Source organism: Rhinolophus hipposideros (assembly GCF_964194185.1).
Source record: "Rhinolophus hipposideros genome assembly, chromosome: 7".
Taxonomy (NCBI): Eukaryota; Metazoa; Chordata; class Mammalia; order Chiroptera; family Rhinolophidae; genus Rhinolophus; species Rhinolophus hipposideros.
In genome coordinates, this window is record NC_138053.1 from 21,239,691 (window position 1) to 21,264,896 (window position 25,206).

The following is a 25,206-nucleotide window of genomic DNA, read 5'->3' on the forward strand; positions in this document are numbered from 1 at the left end:
CTGAGAGCAAACAGGAGAAATTATCAAGGAGAGGCATCCTGTCACAATTGCTCTATATTAGTTTAAATCAGCTCAGGAGTTTGACAAAGGTTCACGGAAAACTCCAGACACGAATATCCTGAGTTAAAGTCACTCTACAGATATCTTCCTAAGGGCTAGGGAAAAGTGGATTCAATTTAGGCATGTTGTTTTTGCTGTTTCGTTTTTAATAAAACTGCAAATGTACAGAAACCCAGAGAGGAATGTGAAAATAACTCACATAATCAGCCCCTCGAATGAATAATATACCTATATTATGAGATTTTTACCTCGGATTTTACCCTTCTTCTTCTGACATAGTCTTAGAAGGAAAAAGTAATTAGACGTAATCTTAATTCTCAGTTATAATTACTGAACCGAACTTTGGGTGAGGTGAAAAAAACCCCACCTGTTACTTTAGACAAATATTTGAAATTCCTTAATCAAAGAGTGAAATGGCCCCATTTGAGTTTCTGAAAGTCCAATTTGAGTGGAGTTGTTCATTTTAACACCCTGCTCCCTTGGCCTGGTGCTTCTACCCGACATGCCTTGCTCCTACCTGCCCCTCGGCCAACCCTCGCACTCCACAGTGAACCATCACACAACTCGCCAAGGCTCTCTCCAACAGGAGGTCTTTGCTGATCGTCCCACCCGCACACCTCTGCAGCACCTTTGCCCTCCAGGCAGTATTCTTCCAAACAGAATTTAATTTCGCTGTTGAAAGTTATTGTTGTCTGTTTATGTTCTATTTGGGGACAATGGGCAGGAGCTGTCAGACCCATGTTCTAAACTGGGAGGTTCTGGGGGGGGACGGTACACGGGGGCCCTTCCCCCATCTCCGTCTGCATCAGCATCTAACACAGAGCTGGCTCCCAGCAGAAAAGCAAGCGGGGAACCGGGAAGATGGCAATCACGCAGTGGAAATCATGAACATCAGGCAGCAAGCCAAGGAGGCATGAAGGAGTCTTGGCTTCCTTTCTGAAAGCAGCGTAATGTAGTGACAGCTCAGAGGAGGAGTCAGCCGTCCTTAACTGCTGCTTTGCTTTACCACTTGGTAACTGTGCCACATCTGGCAAGTGACCTCACTTCTCAGGGCCCCGGTTTCCTTAACAGTAAAATAAATGGGGTATTTGTTTCTGCCTCTGGAGCAGCTGTCTGAATTTGGCAATATTAATGAAATTGAAAAAGATGGAGGTGACAAAACGTTGCAGTGTGACACGGGGAAACATGGCTGGGACTGTTGCAGCTTTCTGAGATCAAGATGGTTTGCCAGGGCATTTCCGGCCTGCTAAGGTCATGTCTATAACTGCAGAGTTCTGAGTCATCAGACTGTGTCAGAAACACCCAAGCAAAGTGCATTAAGTGAACAGGCCCAAGAGTGTATAGGGGGGTGTGTATGTGGGGGGTGTTGGCAGAAAGAAAACCGCTCTAACAAAGAATCACCCGCAAGACAGGTTTGCCTTTTCCCCTCAAAAGATAATAGGGTTACAATCAACCTGAACTTTTACACAAAAAATTTTTTTCTAAAAGTACTTCTGAATTCACAGCTATTTTCCAGCTTCTTTGTGACAGTGGTTTTAGGTCTAAAAATGGAACATCAATTATACACAGTCGATATTTGTTATTATACTCTGTTGAATGCCATCATCATTCTCCAAAGCTTGCTGAAGTTGGGTCTGTGGCATTTCCCTTTTCTCAGAAACGGGTCCTTTTATGTCTCTGCTAATGGCTGAGAAGGGGAGGAAAGAAAGATCAGATGCTTTACTAAGAGGCTAGAGCTGTCTTTCTCATTTGCAGGAACCTTGCACCGTAATGCGGCATCACCGAACAGGTGGCCGGTGTGGTCCCTGAAGACTGGGCGTACAGTAAAGGCTTCCACCAAAATCAGGGGGCCCAAGTTGTTCCTAGTTTCACTTGGGAAGGGCTCTTCTGTGGCCTGACCGTGCAGCCTGCTGACAGCAGCGCCTTCTAAATGCTGCCGCCCTGGACGCGGTGCTGTCCAGGTCACTGAATGGCACCTGCTGTGTAAATACTCTTTCATTCTTGAAATGTTCTTTTGGTGCAAGAGTAATCAGCCATTCACATCTCTGTGAGGCAGGTCTCCAGCACTCAGCAAGCTGGGTTTTTGCACAAGCACCTGCTCTCCCACCTCTCTGGGCAGATGTTCCTTTCTCTGAGGAGTGTCCAAATCGGCTTATTGTGGCCACTACTGAAGCAGTCAGCCCTGTTCTTACCCTTCCTAAGAGACCCTGTTCTCTACGATGTATCAACATTAAAACAGCACTATTGAGGAGGCTGTAAGCAGGCAAATGCTTTCACTTAACACAGTGCTGTCACGAGATAATCAATTCCACCTAAAACTGTGGTTCGGAAGTATTTGCATCTTTCCTAAGCCGGCAAGCACAGGGCCATAAAATGGAATGAGCCTTTGCATGCCTGCATGTTTGCGAGCCGCTGTGTACTCCATTTATAGATTGTTATTACTGAAGCCAATAGGGACTTTCAGCCACTCTGACCACGTAAGCAGAGATGCATCAACCTGTATTCAACTATCCTCTTAACTGCAGTTTTCATTTATGCGAGCATCTCTCTCTTTCCAACCTTCTTTCTGTTCCCCTTTCTTTGACATCCTGGGAAGGACGTAAATTTTGGCTTCATACAGACCTGGATTTGTTTATGCCTTGGCTTTCCCTTTTTACTGATGCGCTGTAAATACTGACGGTGTGCTGTCCGAATATGTTGCTTAACCACTCTGAGTCTCAGTTTCCTTGTGTGCACGATGGACATAATAAGGTCTGTCTCCCTGGGTTGCCGTAATATTTAAATAAAATAATATGCTTATGTACCCTGTACACAGAAGGTGCTCAATACACCTCCACGCCCACCCTACCTATTCTCCACTTCCCAAACATTATTCTCCTTTGCAACTCGTGTGAGTGCTGTGATTCTCACTTTAAAATCATGCCATATGAGTTACGCCATGCTGGGACAGGCTCTTCCTCTCCCAGATGCCCACCTCCACTGGTAGGAAGCTTAGTGACCTGGAAGGAGGAAGGGAGGGAAGGAGAAGGAGGAGACAGCTTCTTCTCCACTGAAGAAGTAAAACACCAGTTGTTGATCTGGGGTCTACCTGAGAATTTAAGTATTCCAAAAAAAGCTACTGAAACGCAATTTTTAGGATCTCAACTGACCAATAAATATTTTTGAGGGCTACAATTTTTATGTACATTATCTCAAAACCAATCTTGAGGCAGTTCTACCCACTCTGAAGAGGAGGAAAGTGAAGCTCAGGGAGATGCACTGTTTTGCCAAAGGTCCCAGCCAGTAAGTGGAGCAGAGGGATTCACACCCCATGTTTTGACCCTCTGCTCTTTCTGTTTCATGATATAGAACATTAGCAATAGTTCTATATCATGCAGGAGCTTTTAAACCAATAACGATTCAGATTTTTAAAACACAATTGCTCTGTAAAGACCACGATGAGGAAGCCAGAAAGCTGGAACAATACGATTAACTGGTAACAACGGAAGTCTCCTTGGCCAGGTTAGAACTACTTATGGAATTTGAACTGCGTCCTGATGTTGAAACGAATGCAGTAGCACGTGCTCTAGCTTGAGGAACTGTTCACAACTTTCACCCTGTGCCTGCAGCAGCCCGCTGATAGCAATACTGAACAGAGCCTGTCCCATCGCGTGTGCCACATACAACCCCACTCATCCACATGCTGATTACTCCATGTTTCTAAACCGAATGCAGTTTAGGGGCAACCAGGAAAGAATGCAGAAAAACCATCAGCCCTGTTCTTTACAGAAAGAGCACTTGCTCAGGTGCATGGAGCTTTTCGTCCCGACCTCTGCAGTCACCTCAGAGAGCCTGACACCACCTCTACCACCAGAGCCCCGCGCCGTTCCCGCTGCGTGGAGCTCCAGCGTCCCACTCTCTTTCTGCTCCTAACCCTCCCGCCCAACTCCTACCGTCAGTCAGGTGGTGTCCCTGGCCTTGGAAACGGGTTCCAGTGGGAGGCCTGCTTCAGGGTCACTCCAAGTCCTGTCCTCTCTAATCACCATTCCCCCCCCCCATACCCACTCCCTTCTTCACTGGGGCAGAATCTAGGCAGAATCGCCTAGAACTGTCCAGTCTCAGAGCCTGAAGGAGTTTCATAGGCCATTGCATTGTATGTCCTTTCATTTTACAGGTGAGGAAACTAGGAGGCAGTGAGGCTATGTGACTTGCCCACCATTAGTGTGTCCCGCTTTCTGTTAAAGACAGCATGAAATGTTACCTTTAAAACTTCCGAAGATGTCAGCAGAAAATGTACTTAAGAGAATTGCTGAAACACGGTAGTAAATGATTTTCCTCGTTGAAAAAGTAGTACTACTATCATTTCCCTTTTATTTGTAGGCCGCACTTAGCGCTATTATCAAGAGCATTTTGCATTTGCTAGTTTCCAGATTAAATTATTTTTCTCACTATTTCACCACTTATTGCTAAAATGATCACTGGATGCCAACATTCTGGAACATGCTGTTGTTGTACCAGATCAGACAAAAACTATATCCATACAGTCAAGTGCAAGTGCAAATGCACTGATGAATTGTTTGCTGTAGCTGGACATGTAAACAGTGTATGGAGCAGCCCAACTGGGTCTTTAAAAAAAGCAACGTCCACTCATTTGTGTGTGTAGACATTAGGTCCCACCAGGTTCACTTGTTAAGACTGACACACAGCAACCTGCATATGACAGTGAAGACAAGCAGACTATCTCATGCAGCAATGGTGATGTTTGAATGCTTTTCTGAGTGGCATGCAGGTCGCCCTCAGAGCTTTCAGAGGTCCGGCAGTAAGGCTAGTGGGTGAGGAAGGCTTGCTAAGATGATGAAAAGTGCTGCAAATATTTCCAATGGGAGAGGGCCAGCCCTCTGGGCAGCCTCTGCTCACCTCTGGCATGCAGGCCATGTGGAATGTCGGCCCGCAAAGCAGGATGTCTGTTTTTTCTTTATTTAAGAAACCAAAAATCTGGAGTTGTATGTTAAATATTCCCCCCCCCCCGTCCCAAATGTTGTCAACTAATTTAGTTTTTTCTTCTCTGTGAGCCAGCTTTGGCCAAGTCTTACCAGTTTTGTGAGCCCAAGTAGGATTTTCCAGGGCAGGATTTGGGGGACTTATTGGGGAGAGGATTAGAACTAGTGTTGGGGTGTGAATGGTAGGCTTGTCACAGCTTCCTAATGGCTCTGTGAAATGAACCTAATTCATCAGAAGGCAGATGTGGCAATTTGTGACCTCATTCTCTGTCAGTTCTAGTGACATTCCCATGGCTTCATGCTTTGCTGACACAATGAGCTACTTTATGATAAGGGTATGGGGGGAGGGGTGGATGGAAGCTCCAGTTATTGAAAATATTTGATCTTTTTGGAAACAATCAACACAAATGCAGTCACAGGATATTTGAACAGACATCATTTTAGCCCCCATCATGTGGTCCTCAACGTGGAATACCTGAAGGCTAGTTTCCTGGCCAGTTAGCATTCTGCAGTTCATTTAGCTCATGGCAGCCAACAGTCACAGCACTACTTGGGCATCACACTTCTATTATTAAGTCTGGTCTTTAAAATTGTCGGGGGAACTTTACAGTAAAAACAATTTTTGTCTTGGCTCAGAGTGTGCAGAAAGTCAACATCGTTCTTGCCCATTTGACTCAGAGTAAAGTTATATAATTAGTTTTAGATGAACCTAAATAAATCTAATAAATTCACCAACACACACCTATTAAAACTAAGACTTTCTTAAGGTTTCCCACGAATTTTGTGGGTTGGGGAAGAGTAGGATTATAACTTCATAGTAATGGTGTATTTTATGAAGGGCATTTCTCTTCATGCTAAGAATAATGGAAGGTTGAGACAATTAGATGGAGAATTCAGGCATAATTAGCTTACTTTTGAAGTAGATTACTTACTTTTGTTTAGAACACTCATATTGATAGTCTTCCCATTATCTAATTTTCTGGATAGCTGCTTTTGTCTGAGTGATATTTGGACTATGTAAGCACAGTCACAGAAAGGAAATCAGCAAATCACTGCAGATGCCTCTAAATATGCTACATGGGATAGTAGCACTTTTCAAACTTCAAAAATTACTTAAATAGCCTCTTTAATTGCAGCCACCCAGCTAGCTCAAGATTTTGAAACTCAGTGGAGAGTTTTTGTTCTTGTTCTGTCCAGTACAAGTCTGTGTTGCTGTGGTCTTAGCAGGGAGACCCAACTCATGTTCTGCAGGATGGAAAATGACAATGTGAAGGAATGCGGATCTCTCCACAAAGCAATCATTTCAGCAAGAATATAACTGTCTACATATTTACGAGGGTTAGAGCCCAAAGTTGTGTAGGAAGGGGATAATACATCAAAACCTCAGCTAAAGAAAAGTGTAAAGTGTTCATGTGGACTGGCCAAGATTCACCAGTACTTCCCAGACACTTTCTCCCATATAATGGACATGTGAACAGCCTGATGATATGATGATAGAAAGACATACGAAACAATGATTTTTCTGGGCATAGAGCCCTACTGTAAACCTAGAGATATTTAAATAACTCATCTCAGCCATGATCCTGGCTATGTATGCGTAAGGATTTTAAAAAGCCATTGGATTATGTAATAGATTTATTCTGCATGCCTTGCTCTTCCTGCCAGCCTCTGGGGTTGAGAATATTGTATCTAACCCAGGCAATCTTAAGATGGAGAAAAATAAAATTGGCAGATGTAATAAAATAGCAGGACTTTGTCTCGTTAGCTTGTAGGACATTTATATAAAGATGAATGCAAGTGTGAAAGGATGAGGCTCATTTATCATGTCAAGAAAAATTAATCTTTAAAAGTATTCATATATTTCCAAAGACTTCTAAAGGAATGAGAATCATCCTTCTGATCTCCATTATTCTTCCATTATACGCTGCAAATTCTGAGGTAATGTCCTCTGTATAATACTGTAATAATGCTCTGGAGCCCTTGGTAAATGTTGCCACTTCCTCTTCCCCGTATAGTTTCTCATCTAAAATGTAACAGCTGACTGGTATCTGGTTTATGTTTTACTTAACTCTTATTATTGATTTCACCTCTTTAATCTTATGCTGAATAGGAGCCATGAGAATCAAATGAAGGCACGTCAGAACTTCTTCCCTTTGGAATCACATTCTCCAGAACAGGAAGAACTGGTGAACGAATGAATGAATGAATGCATGAATGAGTGAATGAGTGAATGAATGAATGGACTTACTTTTAACCTACCTATAAATACATGTTTATGATTCTTGGTAACAGATCGCCCTTTTGACAAGTAATCATTTGAAGTTTAATTTTAATCTACACATCAGAGCTAGAGGTATGGAATTGCTTAGGTTTTTCTTTCAACCTCTCTCCCTCTTTGATTTTCAAGATAAAGAAAATTTATTAATGTACACTTTTCAACTGAAAAAGAAATGATTAAGACCCAGCTGTGTCTGTAAAATTATAAGTTGTGATGCAACCCTTGGGACTTGTTAATGCTTTTTTTGACATGAAGAAGAGAGACGTAGTTATCTTATATTAAGTGGTGTTCTAAAAAGCAGAAGTTAGCAGTCTGCTTGCCAAATTAACTTTTAAAGACATCTAAGTTACTAAGTTTGTCTTTTCCACACACACATACATCTTAAATGATTGATGGACTACTATAAAATAGCTTTGTTCAAAAAAGATCATCTTTGATAGGCTACTTCTAGGGCTAGCTTTACTACTCAGGAGAGATGAAAAGATATCCCCATTTTACATTAATTTCCCCGATAGATCAACACTTATTTGAAATATGCCTGAGAACTATGCGATATTTACTATATTATGAGCCTTCTTTCACTGTATGCAGCAGTTCCACATGGGATGTTTTTTACCTCTAAGATTTGGAAGTTTTCTACTCATAAAAAGTATCTCTAAGAAAATACGGATGGGTAGAACAGTACATCTGGCGTTTTTATTTACTATGATTTCATTGCAAGGTAGTATGAGACTAAAACATACAGAAATCTGATTTTTTTAAATCAACAATACCATTTCAGGATGTGGTTTTAGATTCTTCCTGTATTATTCTTCAGAGTCTAGAAGGCTAAATTTCTTTCTTTTTAAACACAGATTATGTGGTTTTATTTATGTCTGAGGTCATTATTGAATTACTGTAGAATTACATAAACCAGGGGTGGAAATCTCAATTAAGCGGTCAGGGAGGTCATGGAAGTAAGTGAATGGGGCCAGTGATAGAGGGGGTGTGTGTTGGGGGTAGGGCTGTGGTGCCCTAGAAGGTACTATCATTTAGGTCAATGGGAAAGCTATTCTGATTTTTATAAAAGAAGATTAGAAGTCTCCTAAGTTTTCAATACTGGCAATTACAAATTTTTTAAAGATCCTAGGCTGGCCAAATAAAACATGACTGGGGGGGAGGGGGATGACCTGTTGCTCTAAACCTGCTACGAAGAAAAGTATTTACCTTAAAAAAATGCTTCCTCAGTTGTCCACAGTTTTTGGAATGCAGTTTCATATTGTGAGACAGCCACCTATTTATTATGGCCTACCGATGGCTCAGGACAAAGGAGATAAGTCTCTGTATCACATAGCTTGCGAGAAGCTTTGCAGAAGGGCTCAGATGCCTGGGAAAGAGGTGCGGTCGGTAATAGATACAGGTTCCTTATGTAAAACACAATAATCAGTGAATTCACAATGGAAAAAATATGAAGCAGAGGCCCCTTTTCTCTTAAATTTATCTTCAAGGCCATTTTATTTTATGGAGGTGAATCAAGCTGACTGGCCAAAAAAAACCCAAAATTCCTGTTTTGTTCTTTGGCAGGGTGAAGTAGAGAAATAAAGTCTCCCCGCTGAACTACTATGAGGTCAGAAGCCTTGCTGCTATATTTCACACTGCTACACTTCGCTGGGGCTGGTTTCCCAGAAGATTCTGAGCCAATCAGTATTTCGCATGGCAACTGTAAGTACCCACAATCTCACTCTCACTCTCTCCCTGTACGGACACTGTAGCCTGCATCAACCAGTAAAACATAAAAATTAAGAGTCACTTTAACTTGTGTGAGTGGCAAAATTAATTCAAGTCTAGTCACATCTGTGGGATGCCTGTTCTATAATGCCACTAAATGTTGTCGTGGGATATATTTGTGCGAGGATTTGAAACGTTCCTCGATGCTTTTGATGAAGTCTCAGGTCCTACATGGATGCTATGATCATGCCTGAAACCAGCTGTGGGAAAATATCGCCGTCACTTGGGCATTGCCACCAGTATCACACGTTTTCATATGTAATTAATACATGGGCTTTGTTACAAGAACAGAAAACAATAAGACTGCTTTGGAGGTAACTTTTTTTAGACTTAGAAGTTATATTATTGCTAGACTTGGGTAGAGTGAATTTGAATCCAGTGGACCTATTTCAACAATTCACATAACTTTCCTTTGGTCTCTGCTTCATTATCAATGGAGAAAGCAACATGATTAAGAATTCAGTTGACTCCCCAAAAGAGGAAAGTTTTACCTGTGTGTTGGATGGAATAGCCAATTTACTACATTCTTTCCATCCCTTCAAAAGACAAAATATTTTATCACATTGAAGGGGAAAGTGAACGTTCTCCCCAGATACCGAATTTTCCCAGTAATTATCTCAAAACAAACACTAACTAACCATACAAAGGTGTTTAACTCAGTATGTGATACTAATGACATCCATTACTGGTAAGCATTCTGTTGGATAGTCTGGGTTAAAAAAGGAGATAGTTTTATATGAAGGTGAGGCAGCAGACTGATATATAAAACAATTAGACAACAAAAGTCGGCATGATTAAGGCCAAATCACATAGTTCAAGATCATCACTCTTGAAGTGGTAGAGTCCTCCTAACTCAAGGTACCAAACCTCAATAAGCATTGATTTATCTCCATTTGAGATAGGTGTTCTATCTTTGGCGCTCCTGTAAAAGAGACCCCAGCCCAAATGTGTTGCTGAAAAGCATACTCCAGTGAGCACTCAAATCCTTGATAGTAGAGTCATGAATCGTTTTAACAAGCTCCTTGATAAACGGTTAAATGAAATTTCAGAGCAGTGAAGGGGAAGTATAAGAGAGTCCCACACCAAGCTTGGTTGTGAATAAACTATTCTGATGCTCTCTAATAGATACCCACGCAAGTCATACTCAGATACTACAGGGGCTTCTAGGGAGGAGTCTGAGCATAAATCTGTGAATGCTTTTCGAGTCATTATTTACCTCCCACCCCCCTGGAAAACCCTGCCTTTTAAATGTGACTCATCTTTCCTCCTTAGTTTCTTTGGAGGAATGCCAGTGCTCTGGATTGTTGGTTTAAAGGCAGAGAGATTTTTGAGATGTAGGTATTTCTAAAGGTCAGATATTAGTACAAATTGCCTGCTATCAACCAAAGAGAACTGTAAGAAAGGAGAACTATGCTCATTGACTCTCCATGTCAGGGAAAATTCCAGATCACTCGACTAGCTACACTCAGTTTGACCCTGCTCTGTCAAAGCGCCCATTTCTGTGAGATTTAGCCAATTGCTTAACTCCAGCGTGAACTTCCCACAGTTCCTAGAATGCCAACCAACCTAGCTGGGCTGCCTTCAATGGTGGATTATTCCAACTGGACGCCTGTGGAGACTGTATTTTTCTTCTGGCTCCTGAACGAGGGCTCTCGCCTCCAGACCACATTGCCTTTGTGGTGATTGATGGGAAGGCTGCTTTGAAATAGTTTTGTCCCGAGACAAGATCTTTGGCAGACTGCCCCTCAGGCTTAGCACTCTAAAAAAGATGAAAAGAAAACTGAAAGAAAAGAGCACCTTCTTGTAAAGGGTTCACTTGCAAGCTTAAGCCCCAGAAAGAGGGACAAGTCAGAAATTGTGACACTTAGAAATACAAGTTCAGGCTTATTATCACCTGGAAATGAAACTGTAACTTGATCATCCTTAAAGAATACTCTTCTGTCACCGTTTTTCCTAAAATAACAGACTCGTTGGAGATGGGAAACTGTGGCATGGTCTGACTTAAATATGGTTTTGTTTTGTGGCCGCCCCCTGCTCCCCCTGCCCTGTCCATTCTTGGCTTCATTTCCTTTTCCCTCTCTTGCCCCATCTTCTCTTTTCACAGATACAAAACAGTATCCGGTGTTTGTGGGCCACAAGCCAGCACGGAATACCACACAGAGGCACAGACTGGACATTCAGATGATTATGATCATGAACAGAACCCTCTACATTGCTGCGAGGTGAGTGGCCTGGTCCTCGCCTCTGCCTTCCGAGCAGCCGAAGGTCCCAAGCCCCAAATGCACCCGCTATGCGTCATTTTAAAAATCATGACATTCCCAAACAAAGCGTTATTTAATTTAAAGGCTACTTTAGTTTGTCAAGCAATCATTCTTTCAAGACTTTCTGTGTCTGGTTAACTGTATGTGATTTAGATAGAAATAATTGTGTATTTTGGAGCTTAGATTCAGATAATCCACTTTATCCTGAACATATATGCAAATATTTACTCAAACAGCAGTACAGTACTTCTCCCTTTGATACCTGCTTGTTAAATCAAGTTGAATGTGTAAACATGTATTATATAGTGTGTGTGTGTAGGTATGTGTATACCACACCTGTTTGTATTTTTGCAGTGAATATATAGAACATATCATTGCTTTAACAGATGGCAGTAGCACCCAAACAGTTTTTGACTTGGATCTAGTGGGAAAATACTTATCCACTGGGGAATTGTCATTTAAGCAGACCGTGTCTTAAGGCTGAATGGTATGGTAAGAATACTGCCTAAACATGGGTTATATGGATTTACGCTTTTATTTTAATTCTACTGTTAATTTACTTGGACCACAACTTCTCTGGCCACAGTGTCTTCTGTCAAACGAAAGGTTGGATTAGAGTATCTTAATGAAGTCTCTTGGGATTCTAAGAATAAATGATCCCGTTTTTGGGGTGTGGAGCTCATTCAAAAAATTAACAGGGAAAAGGGCACTAGTTGGTGGGGCTCCACGGTGGTCCCACTGAGTCTGTAGTGACCACTGCACACTGGAAAGGAGGAGGGGAGATTGTGTTTGTGGTACCTGTCTGGCTGTGAGTACAGGCAAAGAGCACATAAATAACGACAGTGCTTGATTTCTTTGAAGCACTTGGATGTTCTGAAATGACAAGCTGTGCAGCATAAAGTGAAAAAAAAAAATCGGCTGGATTAAAATACCCTGCAAGTATTTGGTCATAGGCGGCAGTGCCAAAACACTTTTTAAGAATTTACTTCACAAAAACTTATATAACACATACTAATTGTATGTGCCATATACATTGCAAATATAATTATAAATTCTTTATAAATATTAATTCATTCAATCCTGGGGGGTAGGGAGAGTGACCTATGAGAAGGAGATATTACCATCTCCATGTTTTAAGGGAGGAAACCAAAATACAAAGACTGGGTCAAAACGACCGAGGCAGGATAGAAACAGGATGGTCTCGCTTTCAAGTCTGGGCCATTACTCCCTGTACTAAGCAACCTACGATGCAGGGGAGGTGGTACGATTTCCCCAAGGAATCACCTCCTACTAGCTGTTGCCAGAGAAGAGAGTCACTGTGCATATTCACTAAAAAGCATTCTAATGAGGTTCTCAGAAGCTACCCCTGGCAGACTATGCGCTCCTTCTTAAATATCACTTTTGGCTTTCTCAGTGTAGCAGGGTTGGAAGATTACACTGGTACCCAATTATCTAAAAGCTGGTCAAGACAAATGATTAAACATGGGATCTGTGAGAAGTAAGTTGACTCAAGAATCTTCTATGAATTGTTCACTTTGTAGTTGAGTCTCTAGAGGGAAAAAATGGTATAACCGGCTGCCCTCACACCTGCGGACTTAACATGGGTGTGGCCTGCAGGTCCAGGGTGGCACCTGAGTTAGGAGCAGGGTGCTACACAAACTCAAAAGTGACCATGATTCCAGCTTGTTAAAACCAAGACAGTCTTATCCTAAGCCCTCACCCCCAAAAAGGGGAAAGAAGAAATGAAAGTATCAAACAAACTTGCCGTTTGTTAGAGGTAAAGTCTGTAATACCCTAGCATTGCCATGTTGCTTTTCACTCTCTACCCAGCCACTTCCCTTCAGTACACACCCTTGGAAGAATTCCTAAAGGACTTCTGTGGCTGCCATGTTTAGGACCTCTCCTCTCCCTTTTCATTTTACATTTCCTAACACTGCCCTGAGAGATCCAGGTTCCTAGGCAGCTCGTAACACGTAACACGATTCAAAGTTAAATCCTTCCCTCAGGCTCAAACCATGGCAACACAATTCAGTGGCGTGCTTACTGGAGGGGTGAAGAGGAAGTCCTAGGATTAAGTCAGTTTGTGTTCAAATAATTTAATTCAGTAAGAGCAGCATATGAGTCCTGGGAAGCACACCGTGGTCGTTGGGAATAACTTCCGACCCTGTTTCTATTTGCTGCACAATGTAATGTGCTCTCTTGGATATCGAAAAGATCGTCCCTGTCCAAAAGGAGATTTCATTCACAGGTTGTATTTGTAAAGGGCTTCCCAGTTCTTGTAGACAATTGGGGTCAGCAATGGGAAGCCGGCTTCCAATCAGAACTTGGGGCTTGATGTCAAGAACCCCTTTCAGTTCTGCTTTATTTTCCATTTTTTAAATTCTTTTTTTTTCTTTACTCTCTAAACTATTAATTAACATGAACCAGCCATGCCAGAAAGGGGCAATCGGAGAGCTTTCTGAGGAATTTCCAATGCATATTAATCAGTTCTTAATTTACAATTCATATATTCAGCTCCTACTTAAAGTTCTGAGGGGAGGCAGGACAAGGAAAGCCTGGAGTCATCTCAGACCTGATACCAAAGTAATAGGCAATTTCATTCCAATAATGAGCCTGACCCACAGCACCGCCAATGAAGTCAAACAAGTAATAAAGGAATGCAATAAAACTGCCTTGAAATTAAAGAGCAGGGCAATTCTGGCACCCAACTCAAGTTTGAAGAACTTCCCAATTCAGCAATTTACAAAATAGGCTCCTCATTTTCTCTCTCTCTCTCTCTCTCTCTCTCTCTCTCTCTCTCTCTCTCTCTCCCTCTCTCACAGACACACACACACACACACACACACACACTTCTGTAACAGGCAAGGGAATTTTGTAAGCCAAATGCTTTGCCCTCTCCTTTTATTTTCACATGAGAGAGCCTGTTTTTATTTTTCTCTGTTGTACCTTCCCGAAAAGGAGTAGCAAAGATTTCCAAAGAATTGGGGGTAGGGAGGGAACTGAAGTAAATCCTGACAGCAGATAATTCCTTTCTTTCCTTTTTCCTTTCTCTTCTCCCCTCCCCCCTTCTTTTAAGTAATGAGGGGGCTTGAAAGTCAGCATGGGAGCCTTGAGGTCCTGGTTTAAAGCTGTGGGTAATTTTCCAGCCCCAGGACTTCCTGCATTTTAGAAAAAGTCAATGTTATTTCAAGGGAAAATGAGCTGTTTTGCTTTCCCTCACAAGCCCCCCATCTCCCCAGTTGAGTGTAGTTCTTTTCTTTCTTCTGAATTCCAGACAAAAACGCCCTTGTACTTAGCTCAAACAGAAGGGGATGTTTAAATATAGCCCCACACCTGAGCTGCTGATTCTGTTTCTCCCTTTCCAAGAGCAGATTGGCAGCAAATCGTAAAGACAACCAAATTCTCAGCAAAACAGGAAGGTGAACAGAAGCAAGAAATGTAAACTTTAGCCCAAGTACATTTTAGATCTTAATTGACCATCATTGTGTGAGGAAAAGAGTGACTTCTGGAAGTAATTCTACCTTTATTATCTTCCATCTTGCCAATCACATCATCAAAGCCAAAGCAGAACACACATTTTCCAAAGAGAGATGGAGATGAAGATTAGCTTTTTGTTAGCCCCCCGCATGAACTGACGTGGCATGTTGAACACCAAGTGTCTGATACATGGATTTGAGGATCCTGAAAGGGGATGTGAGCCCATCTGTGTTCCGGTTTGGGGGCCAATTTAACCTCCATAGTCCTCTTTCCTGAACTACAGTACACAGGTATTACGTCCTAGTATGAGAGAGACACAGGCAAGTTTTCATAAAAGGTGTCCATACAGACAGCAAGATGCCATCAGAAGGCGATGAATGTGGTACAGAGACACCTGCATGCTGGAATGTGGACGTCTTGTTTCTCAGTAACATGGATGTGGATTTATCTGCCTAGGGTGATATATTCACACACTCATTCATTCAGGAGAAAGCAAACTGTCTTGACTCTTGTGTTTGACACTACTAATTTTTCTTTGTTTACAGGGACCATATTTATACTGTTGATATAGAAACATCACACACAGAAGAAATTTACTGTAGCAAAGTAAGTAGTTTTAAAACCATCTTTCTGAAATGGAGGCCCTTAGGATAGTTCTTGAAGAGTATCTATATTTTAAATGCACTGATTGAGATGACATGGCTAATAATAATTTGGAACATTTTGTGAAATCTTAATTTGGGGGTAGATTAGGGCTTAACACATGTTCAGAAACAGTTATGTACATCCTATTTTATTCATCAAATATGTGAGCATGTACACTTTGGAGGTTTAGGTAATTCCTAAATTCCTCCAACAAACTATTGCCATGTTTGTCCAGGAAAATATCAGTTTTCATATGTAAAATCTGGGGCCACAAATGCTTCAGTGTTATGTGTCCATGTCTTGCAGCACTAAGTCTGATTCGACTATTGTGGTTCAGGAATCTGATCAAACAGACATATAATATAACCTAGGCTTCCCTGGTAACCCCACATGGAGGTATTTCAACAAATAAAAACTGCCATAGAACTAGACAATCCCTTTAGTCCATGAATTTACGTGAAGGAGTATCACCTGAATTAAATCTTTGTCCACCAAAAGTGAAGGCCTCCTTTATTTTTAAGAAAATGACTTCCACATTTTAAGGAAAATGCCTACTTAATGAAAATTGATTTATCAACTGAAAGGAAAGAACAAGCATGTGTGTTTTATCAAAATGAACGTAATTTAGCAAGTAAAATTTGGGTATCTTATGCGTATGTGAAATTTCCACAGTGGTTCATTTTTTTTTTCCTTCCTCCTTCATCTTTATCTCAAAGAGAAGACCATCTTGTAATTTAAATGAATACACAGGAGTTCAAAATTAAATGAACGTTTCTACCCCTAATCTTTTGTTGTTATGGTGAATTAATCATAGAGAAAGGGTGTGGAAAGCTTTCAATAAATATATGTTCAGCCTCTAGTCTCCCCAAGGGTACTCTTACAATTCTAAAATCAAATGCAACAACCTCTGGGCTCTAATTGATTTCTTTCTTGATCCCTCCAGAAACTGACATGGAAATCTAGACAGGCTGATGTAGACACATGCAGAATGAAGGGAAAACATAAGGTAGGCAATTTTCATTTCTCTCGCAGCTGCCACTTTGGGTTAAGGTTTTGACTGTTATCTCCAGCCATACACCATGATGTGGAATAGATCATGCTAGTCCCTTTTTCCCAGTAATTGCTTTTTCCATCAACTTATTGAAGGGTTTAATTTGCAAAAACAGTTTGCTTTTAATGTGATGAAACCTTACGACAGCTGCTAGGGCTGCCTCATAAACCACTTCGGGGCACTAGGGATTACAAGCACAGAGCTGACTGCCCGGACTCCTGAGGGCGCCTTCCCGTAGCCCACCTCACGTCCACAGCCCTCAGGGGCTCTGCAGAAGACCTGAGAAAAGGCTGCTGCCACCTGACAGAGGTCTGTGCCTTTGGTCATAGGACAACATAAACACACACTTCAGCCGGGAGCCTTGTATATCAAAGGACCCTGAAGCATCCGACATTAAAATTAATATGATGGGAGGGTGCCACTTCCAGGTTTGCTTTCCTTCGGGAACATAAACACACTTCCATTCTATGCCATGTTTTTATTTACTGTTGGAAAGGGAACTGTTGTTGTCAGTATCATCTTTTGGTAAACATCAGGAGGAGCTCTAACTTAACAGAGGAGCTCCTCAGCCACCTTCTCTTTAACCCGCCTGTCGGCAGATCACAGTATATGGTGAAGGAGGGGTTTCTGTAGTGAATGTGCTGGATGCAAAAAAGCTTGAATTATTTTTCAGGAGGAGTGTCACAACTTTATTAAAGTTCTTCTAAAGAAAAACAATGATACTTTGTTTGTCTGTGGAACTAATGCCTTCAACCCTTCCTGCAGAAACTATAAGGTAAGTGTGATTTGTCTGTTGGAACCACATATCCCAGAGGTATTTCAGAATTTACTGTGATCATACCTGCAGCCACCTCAGAGGGGAAATTCAATGCCACCTGGGTTCTTCTCACTCGTTGGACTTAATGTATTTCTCCACATGAGTGATCCTGACCAGGCTTTTAAGCTTCCTGTTAGTTCAGGATTGATTGACACGTCTTTAGAAAGCCTAGCTAGCAAAGTTAGTTTCTGTAAGAACCTATTCTTGATTGTTCAAAACACCGACATACCACATATACAGTTTGCTTTTATATACCATGTGGATTTCCTTTCTCTCCCTTTCTCTTTCTCCATCACATCTCACCATCTCCTCTCTGAGCACAAAAACACACTTATATTGTGAGTGATTACTTTAAAAGGTATCTCAAAATCAGGCCATTGGAAACTGTAGTCTTTCCTCTATGTAAGATTTTTCAAGAGCACAGGAATTTAATTCCATTTAGCACCCGGCTTACTTAACCATGGCCTTACTTATCTTGGCCTTCATGCAAGGAAAAAAAGAAAATAATAACTCTCATAGTGTTAAAAAATCTAGTTAGTTTTGATGCAGCTGACAGAGGTCCTGCCAGAGAAGTGGGAGCTCCCGGCTACAAAAACAGAGGTGGCAATGCTCTAAGGTCTTGGCTCCACACCTGCTAGCTCTCCTTGTCCCTTCTTTGTGCCCCAGTCTTGCGTTCAGCAAATCCACACTGAGTTTCTCCCATGGCCAGGCACTGAAGTTGTAAAGATAGACAGGAGGCGTCCATCCTTAGGGGAGCCAGACAGGGAGAAGAGACTACGAGTCCATGGGGTTTTGCTGCCATGACGACGTTAACATAGAGCATCATGGAAGAACACAAAGTGCTCAGCCTGAGGTGAAGAGTCAGGGAAAGCTTTCTGAAAGAGGTAGATGACCCCTCTCTTCACACAATCCCCTCTCCATGTGGAATACAAGCACTCCCAGCCTAGAAGAAACCTATAAGCCATGTGAGTACAGGGACCAAATCTGATTGATTGTCCAGAGCCTGACACAGTGCCTCCAAACAGGTGCTGTTAATTTTTGTGGAATAAAGAGTGAGTGAAATAATGCCTATCCTCTGTCTTAAAAAAGCAGAAGTTAGCCAGGTGAAGAGAGGGAACAGCATGAACAACGGCATGGAGTAAGAAACAGTCTACTGAGCTTGAAAAACTTCATTTAGTAACAGTGCTGAATGGTGAAGTAACAAGTCATAACAAACATGAGGCTGGAGAGGTAGGTGGCCCCAGGGATGAAGGGAAGAGAATAGATTTAAGAAATGCTTAAGTGATAAAAACCAGTCGGACTTAATAATTGATAAGAAGTGCAAGATAAGGAGAGAGAGGAGTTTGGAATGACTGCTAGGCTGTCTCTTGGGTAAGTGGATGGATGGGGCTGCCACCAGTTTAGACAGGAAATAAAAATAAAGGAAGAGCAGTGGGGTTGAGCAGGGCAGTGAAAAGATGGGGGTTCAGTTTTGCACATGTGAGTGTGCTTAGCGCTGTGGATGACAATGCCTATGGGATGTGAAAAGAGATCTCTAACAAGAAGATGGATGGCTGAGCCTTTATTTAGGGAGGGACATGGGGAGCACTAAAGATTTGGCTTTCACCAGCATAAGGTAAAACCCTGGGGTATGAAGAATGCAAAAACATATCAGAACCACAGGGCTCATCAGCCTCTGCTGTGACAGTTTTAAAAGACCCTCTGCCTTAGTGTAGACATGACAGGGAGGGGCGATTTTGCTCTCACGCCTTCTTCCATCTTCTGCTTGGAAAGGGCGCCAGCAGAGCCCGGATTAGGGTGAGGCAAGTGAGGCACTGGCCTCAGGTGCAAAATGTAAAGCACCAGAAAAAGTCATTAATTAAGATAAGTGATATTTTAATGCAGTATTTTTAAAAGCCTAAGTTAATGCAAAAATACTCATAAAATATCAGATTTAAATGACAGGATCCATTCAGTTTAATAGAGGTAACAGTCCAAATGTTTCCTTTAGACAGTAACAGCATACAGCTAAAGTTTTTACTTTAATTCTACCACTTAATATTCCATTCCTGTTTGTCATTGTTTAGGACTCATTAAGATTAATGCTTCTAACAAATGCTAACGAATTCCCTAGCTGGAAAGCTATCTTTTATGACAAATTACAGGTTTTGTTGGCACTGTGATACACAGGCTACGAATGATCTAACTCATTCTTCCCACACACGTACCATTCCCCACGATGCCTCTCCTCTGGTGATACCTTCACCTCTCGCTTGTTCTAGCCTCACCTGCTGAGACATGTTCCAGGAGTCTGATCTTCTCAGAGACCACAGACAATGTTATTCCCGGGTAATCCCCATCTGTATGCCTAGCAGTGGTCGTAAGAATGCTTGGCGTTGCTCAGAAGTGTGCTTTTAGACACATGGCACAGCAGGACGTGACGGAATGCATTTGGCTTCAGGGAGAATGGACAGCCTCTTTCTTAAGCTTTTTTTATCAATAGATCAAGACCAAGGGTTCAAAGCAAAACCAATTACCAGTCTTCCACTGAAAATCCCAGGTCCCATAGTGCAGAAGCATCAAGCTGATTAGACTATCTTAAAGCAGAAAGGTGACAAATTTTCAGTCTCTGCCTTTGCTCCATACCCTTGTTTATATAGTTTTTATAACAAAAATAGGCTGAATGTATTAGAAAGATTATAGCCCCGAATAAGATTGTCTGGGGAAGAATTGTGAAGGCTACCCACTATAAATCTGAAAATACTAGACTCCATACCTTTTCCCTCCCATTCTCTAAACCTCTCGAACTTCTGCAAAAAAAAGTCAGGTTGGTTCTTAGTATAATTATCTGAACCCTATAGTGATTTAATTTCCCAGGGGCTGCTGTCAAGTCTGCGACTTGATGACTAATGCAAGGATTAGTTCTTATTTCAAGGAAAGAGGATTTCACCATGGTAATGTTTTGTCTCTGGACCTTTCAAAACTCACAAACCAATATATTAATACTTCACTGCTTCCAGCCTTTGACTAGCTATAGCTATGGCCATGTTTTTAGAAGTAGATACACTTAAAATATGTACATATGTATCTCCCCCGGATATTGTTTCCCCATTGCCAGGATTACAGAGTGCACTGCTAGGGATAAGGGAGGGCATTTTTGTTGCACCATTGTTTACTAAGCATCATTTTTGAATACTTGCCGGTACCAAAGACCACTACGTCTGTTACAGTTCAACAGGAACGTATTGTTGGAATATCAGAAAAAAGAGTATCATAAAAATGTGGAGGGAAGGGTGCATTTGCTTTAAAGGATATCTGATTTGAACATCTTTTCCCCCAAAATATATCTTTTCAACAAAGCTGCTTTATGTGATACAGTTTAAACAAATAGGATAGCTTCAAGAGAAGGGAGCCATCTCAAAATGGCTTCAGATAGAAAAGGCCTGTCGTATTCCCGAAAAGGTTCCCACAGATGTAAGGCAAAAGGCACGACTGACTGGCCCACACTAATGGCTGCTCAGTAAGAACCGCACTCTTTCCTCCTGGGCAGTGACTCCAAGCACCTTGATTTAAGGCACCTTAATTTCGTGCTAACGGCCTTTCCATGGACCCTTCCTCGGCAGCAATGCTATCTTAGCTTTATCTTCCTTCAGTTTTTATATATGTAGTCAAACTGTCCAACTGCCAGATGATAAAATACCCTAAAACTATAAAGAAGACAATCACAGAGGGGTCTGAAAACATGAAGGATGTGGAGATCATTTTGTGGACTCCACGGTTCTGAGATTTAAATGCTAGGAAACTCCTCTGGTGTAAGGAAGAAGACCACGAGGTAGAAGGCTGAATCCACTGAAGTGTTAGCGGCCGCCCAACAGAGCTTCATTCCCTGCTCACATGGCAGGCGAGTGTGGGTCACTGACAGATTCTGTTCTAGGAGGTTATTCAGAAGGCCAAGCTCCAGCATGCTCATACCTCTGCCATCTCCTAGGGTCCTGGAATTCCTTACTGGATCCTCTGTGTCTGGGGGAGAAATGTGGAAGGAGAATAAGAGCAGAGGACCCTGGTAGCTTTACACTCGCATTCCATTAGCCAGAGCTCAGTCATGTCGATCACACCTAACTGCAAGAGAGGATGTTAAATGTAGTTTAGTGTGATATGGAGGAAAGAGAAATGGAATTTAGTGAACCGCTGTGACAAGGCTTTGCCACAACAGCAAATGTCAATGGGCCAGGCAGGTAAGTAGGAGTAAAGCAAGTAGGATGCTGATATATGCTATGGGTAAAGGGGACTTGGCACTAGAGATCTCGTTTGTTTGAAGAAAATGGCAGGGGTCTCCTTTACTCAGCTATAGTTTGTTGCTCAGCCTCTTGGGTAAGAAGGACCTGTACTGACTCTCCTAGTTGTTCAAAAGAAGCAAAAAATGCAGGTCTTTGCATGCAATCTCCATTTTAAAATACGGCTAAGTTCCCTCCCTCCCTGCCTTCCTCTCCCCTTTTCAAACATACAAAGATGGCCAAACAAAACTCACTGTCAAGCCAATAACAACCTGCAGCACACAGGAACAAGGCCTGGGTTTGGCACTAGGAAACGGAAGTCAAGTGGCAGCCCCACTGCTCAGTGCCTTTGAGCAGTGTGAGCCCCTCGGGTTCGGGGCCGCTTTCTCATCTCCATGATCTGAGGTTGGGACGTGTTTCTGAGGCAGGTGTCAACAGCCACCTGAGTTCTGCTTGCATCCATCGTACTACCTTTGCTGATGTCAGGCTATTTTATCAGGAACCCCAAGAAAGAATTGTTTTCTCCTGGGATTTAACCCAAAAGGCAGTACTCCTCACACAAAACAAAACCAAAAACTGAGGTCACTCTCTGTAGAGTTCATGACTCAATAGATAATTTTTTTAATTAAAGTTTATTGGAGTGACATTTGTTAGTAAGATTACAGATTTCAGGCGTACAATTCTGTATTACATCATCTATAAATCCCACTGAGTGTTCACGCAGAATCAGTTCTCCTTCCATCACCATATATTTGATCCCCTTTACCCTCATCTACCACCCGCCGCTTACCCTCTGGTAACCACTAAACTTCAATAGATAATTTGAGGGGAGTAAAGGAGGGAAGGGAGTAGGTTTTCCTGGTGATTGCCTCAGAAATTCTTTTTTCAAGGAGAAGACACTTATTTCCAGAGCATTTCAGAAGGATATGGGAATCTATTTTTGCAATTGTTAAGAGTCAAGCAGATATAACTAACTGTCAGACTCTCCTAGCTATAGAACCTTGGTCAAGTGATTTAATCTCTCTTAACCTCAGTTTCCTAATTTGAAACCAACAGACTTATCTCAGAGCTATTTGTGGATTATTTATACCATGCATATGAATTAGCACATTAAGTGGTTTATAAATATCAGTTGCTATTACTACTGTCTGTTCCTAATTATGTCCTATTATTTCACTTAGATGGATACTTTGGAACCTTTGGGGGATGAATTTAGTGGAATGGCCAGATGCCCTTATGATGCCAAACATGCCAACATTGCACTGTTTGCAGGTAAATGACCTGATCTCTTCTCACTGCATTTGCTGTCCCGTATCCCACCTGTCACTGCAAACCTGCTCTGGAGGGTTCGCAGTCACAGCTGTACTTTTTTTCTCTGGTGAATACTATAATTAAGATGCCTTTTTCCATTCGAAATTAGTATGGAAATTGAACTTTTACTTCTTAAAAGAAGTCTTTGCCACTTACCCATGCTTTTGTGCCTTTAGAAAAGGCTAACAGCTTTGCACTGGACAAGTGACATATCAGTTAAGGCCTGTTGGGCTCAAATAATGGAAAATCCCACCTCAAACCACTGATGGAGATTGATTATTTAAGGCAGCAGTTGGTTTGAGTCAGCAGCTCAATAATATCATCCAGGAGACAGGCCCTTTTCATTTCTCAGCTTTCTCAGTTCCTTCTCTGAGAGAGGCTGGCTGCTCTCAACAGTCATAGGGTGCCTACCAGCCTCAATTAGGGCTACATATCTTCTTGTCCACATAAAGGAAAGAGACAAAAGGAAGTTTCTGGAAGTTCTCAGGGCAGTGAGGCCACATATTCCCAAGTTTCCAGCAGATACCTTCTCACACATCATTGACCTGATTGGGTTTCATGCCTCTCTCTGCTGGAGAGACTGCAGTGGCTGAAGGGAAGAAGCTGGTTAGCTTAAGGTGACTCGTATTCCCCTTCTTCAACCTCTTTCTTCCATTGCAAAATGTATAAAGCAGCAGCAAATAAGCCAGCATTTGCAGACTGGGATTTCTGTGGATAAGTTTGTGTGTTTTAATTAGGAATTTGTTTAGGAATTCATTGCCAGCTGTGTACATGGATATATGGAAAAGTGTTGGTATAATAGTGATGGTTATAGCATGTCATAAAGCAGTTAGTATATTCCCATTACAAAAGCTGAAAACTGGCACATCGTAGCTAGATAAAGGCCTTGGGGGCTTTGATTATGATACAAGATTAGCTCCTCGAACCTCAGGCTCAATGTCATCCATTTGTGGTCCTGCTTCTGTAGTCACAGAACACAGAAACAGCTTGTGCCAAGTTAAGAAGGAAAGGTTCCCTGGGTCCCCCCACCCCAAAAGTTAGAACACAGTATTCCTCAAAAGCAGCATTGTAAGAAACACAAACTCTTACAAATCTATGTCAGTCTGGGCAGGAGCAAGCCCAACAGAAAGAGACGTCCTCAAGTACGTAACTTCCACTGTCGCACGTTTCAGATATTTTAACCTGCATTAGTTGGTGCCATGAAGGATGTGGGCTGCAGTGGATAATTTTAACTATTAACTAAAAAGAGGAGTTGTTGTAGCACGAGGTAGCAAGGGGAGAGTGGGCTGAGTATTTACTAAGGCACCAACTTTCCAGGAGCTACACAAAGCAAGCCACAGAAGACAACACAATGACTGCCCCTCCACTTCCCCCACATGTATATGTGAACAAGTGTTGGAGTGTTTCAAACCTCACACAAGCTCAGCCCTTATTAACAGAAGGTCCTTGCTGCAACAGAATGGCTCTCTCATTATCAGGAATGCCAGAATAATGCTTGTTTTACAAGTGAAAGTTCTGGTGAGATACCCAGTGTTGGATGTAAAACAGAGTACTGGAGAGTGCTCAGGAGGAATAAATAAACACACACACACACACAAACACACACACACACCCCACCTTGCCACTGTCCCCCCCACTCCCCAGATTTAACTGTATGACCTAGGGGTATGAATCTGTAATAAAAGTTATGGTTTTCATAGATATGTTTATCAATAGAAAGGTTTGCTGTCTGCAGTTCAAATCTAACCCAGACTGTCAACACTTACCTATATGTGGCTGTTAATAATACAGTTTTAAGACAGCTCTAAATTGAACCTGAGCAAATTTCAATTATTTTAAGACCAAAGGCAGACATTAAGAACTTTGCTTAGGTAAGGGTGGATAAGCTTTTTAAAAAACCATGGTGCTTTCCTACAAATGGAAGACTTTAAAGAATACTGTACTGTACATGAGCCACTTTGACATACAATTAATGAAGATATGTAATCCATTAAAAATGAATCAAGGAATTTTTTAGTTTGAATGTAATTATTGCTTCTTTTCGTCTATATAGATTTTGCTATTCTAGAATATCCCATTGGATTATTTGTGTGCAGAACATTTGCTAATCCAGGAAAAGAACCAAAAATTTTAGGGATAAATCTTTAGTCTTAACTCAGTCTCTTTTCCTTTGGCTTCATCCTTAAGCATATTTCCCCAAAAGCATGAAGATATAAAGAAAGCCAATTTGAATTGTCACCCCTCCCCCTTTTTTCTTTGTGTTGGCATCCTGTCACAATGTTTTCAGTTTGTGACTTTGAAAATACT

The 25,206-nt window shown here is 41.8% G+C and overlaps 1 protein-coding gene across 3 annotated transcripts in view; it reads left to right on the forward strand.

The window, feature by feature from the left end:
* SEMA6A (semaphorin 6A) overlaps window positions 1–25,206 on the forward strand; it is a 124,428-nt gene that overhangs the window by 54,612 nt on the left and 44,610 nt on the right. For all 3 annotated transcript variants that reach the window (XM_081054610.1, XM_081054608.1, XM_081054609.1), the window contains exons 2-7: window positions 8,881–9,018; window positions 11,189–11,306; window positions 15,368–15,428; window positions 16,411–16,473; window positions 17,192–17,293; window positions 22,770–22,860. In XM_081054610.1, coding sequence (XP_080910736.1) covers window positions 8,919–9,018; window positions 11,189–11,306; window positions 15,368–15,428; window positions 16,411–16,473; window positions 17,192–17,293; window positions 22,770–22,860 — 535 coding nt within the window. In that variant the 5' untranslated portion in view covers window positions 8,881–8,918. The remainder of the gene's footprint in view (window positions 1–8,880; window positions 9,019–11,188; window positions 11,307–15,367; window positions 15,429–16,410; window positions 16,474–17,191; window positions 17,294–22,769; window positions 22,861–25,206) is intronic.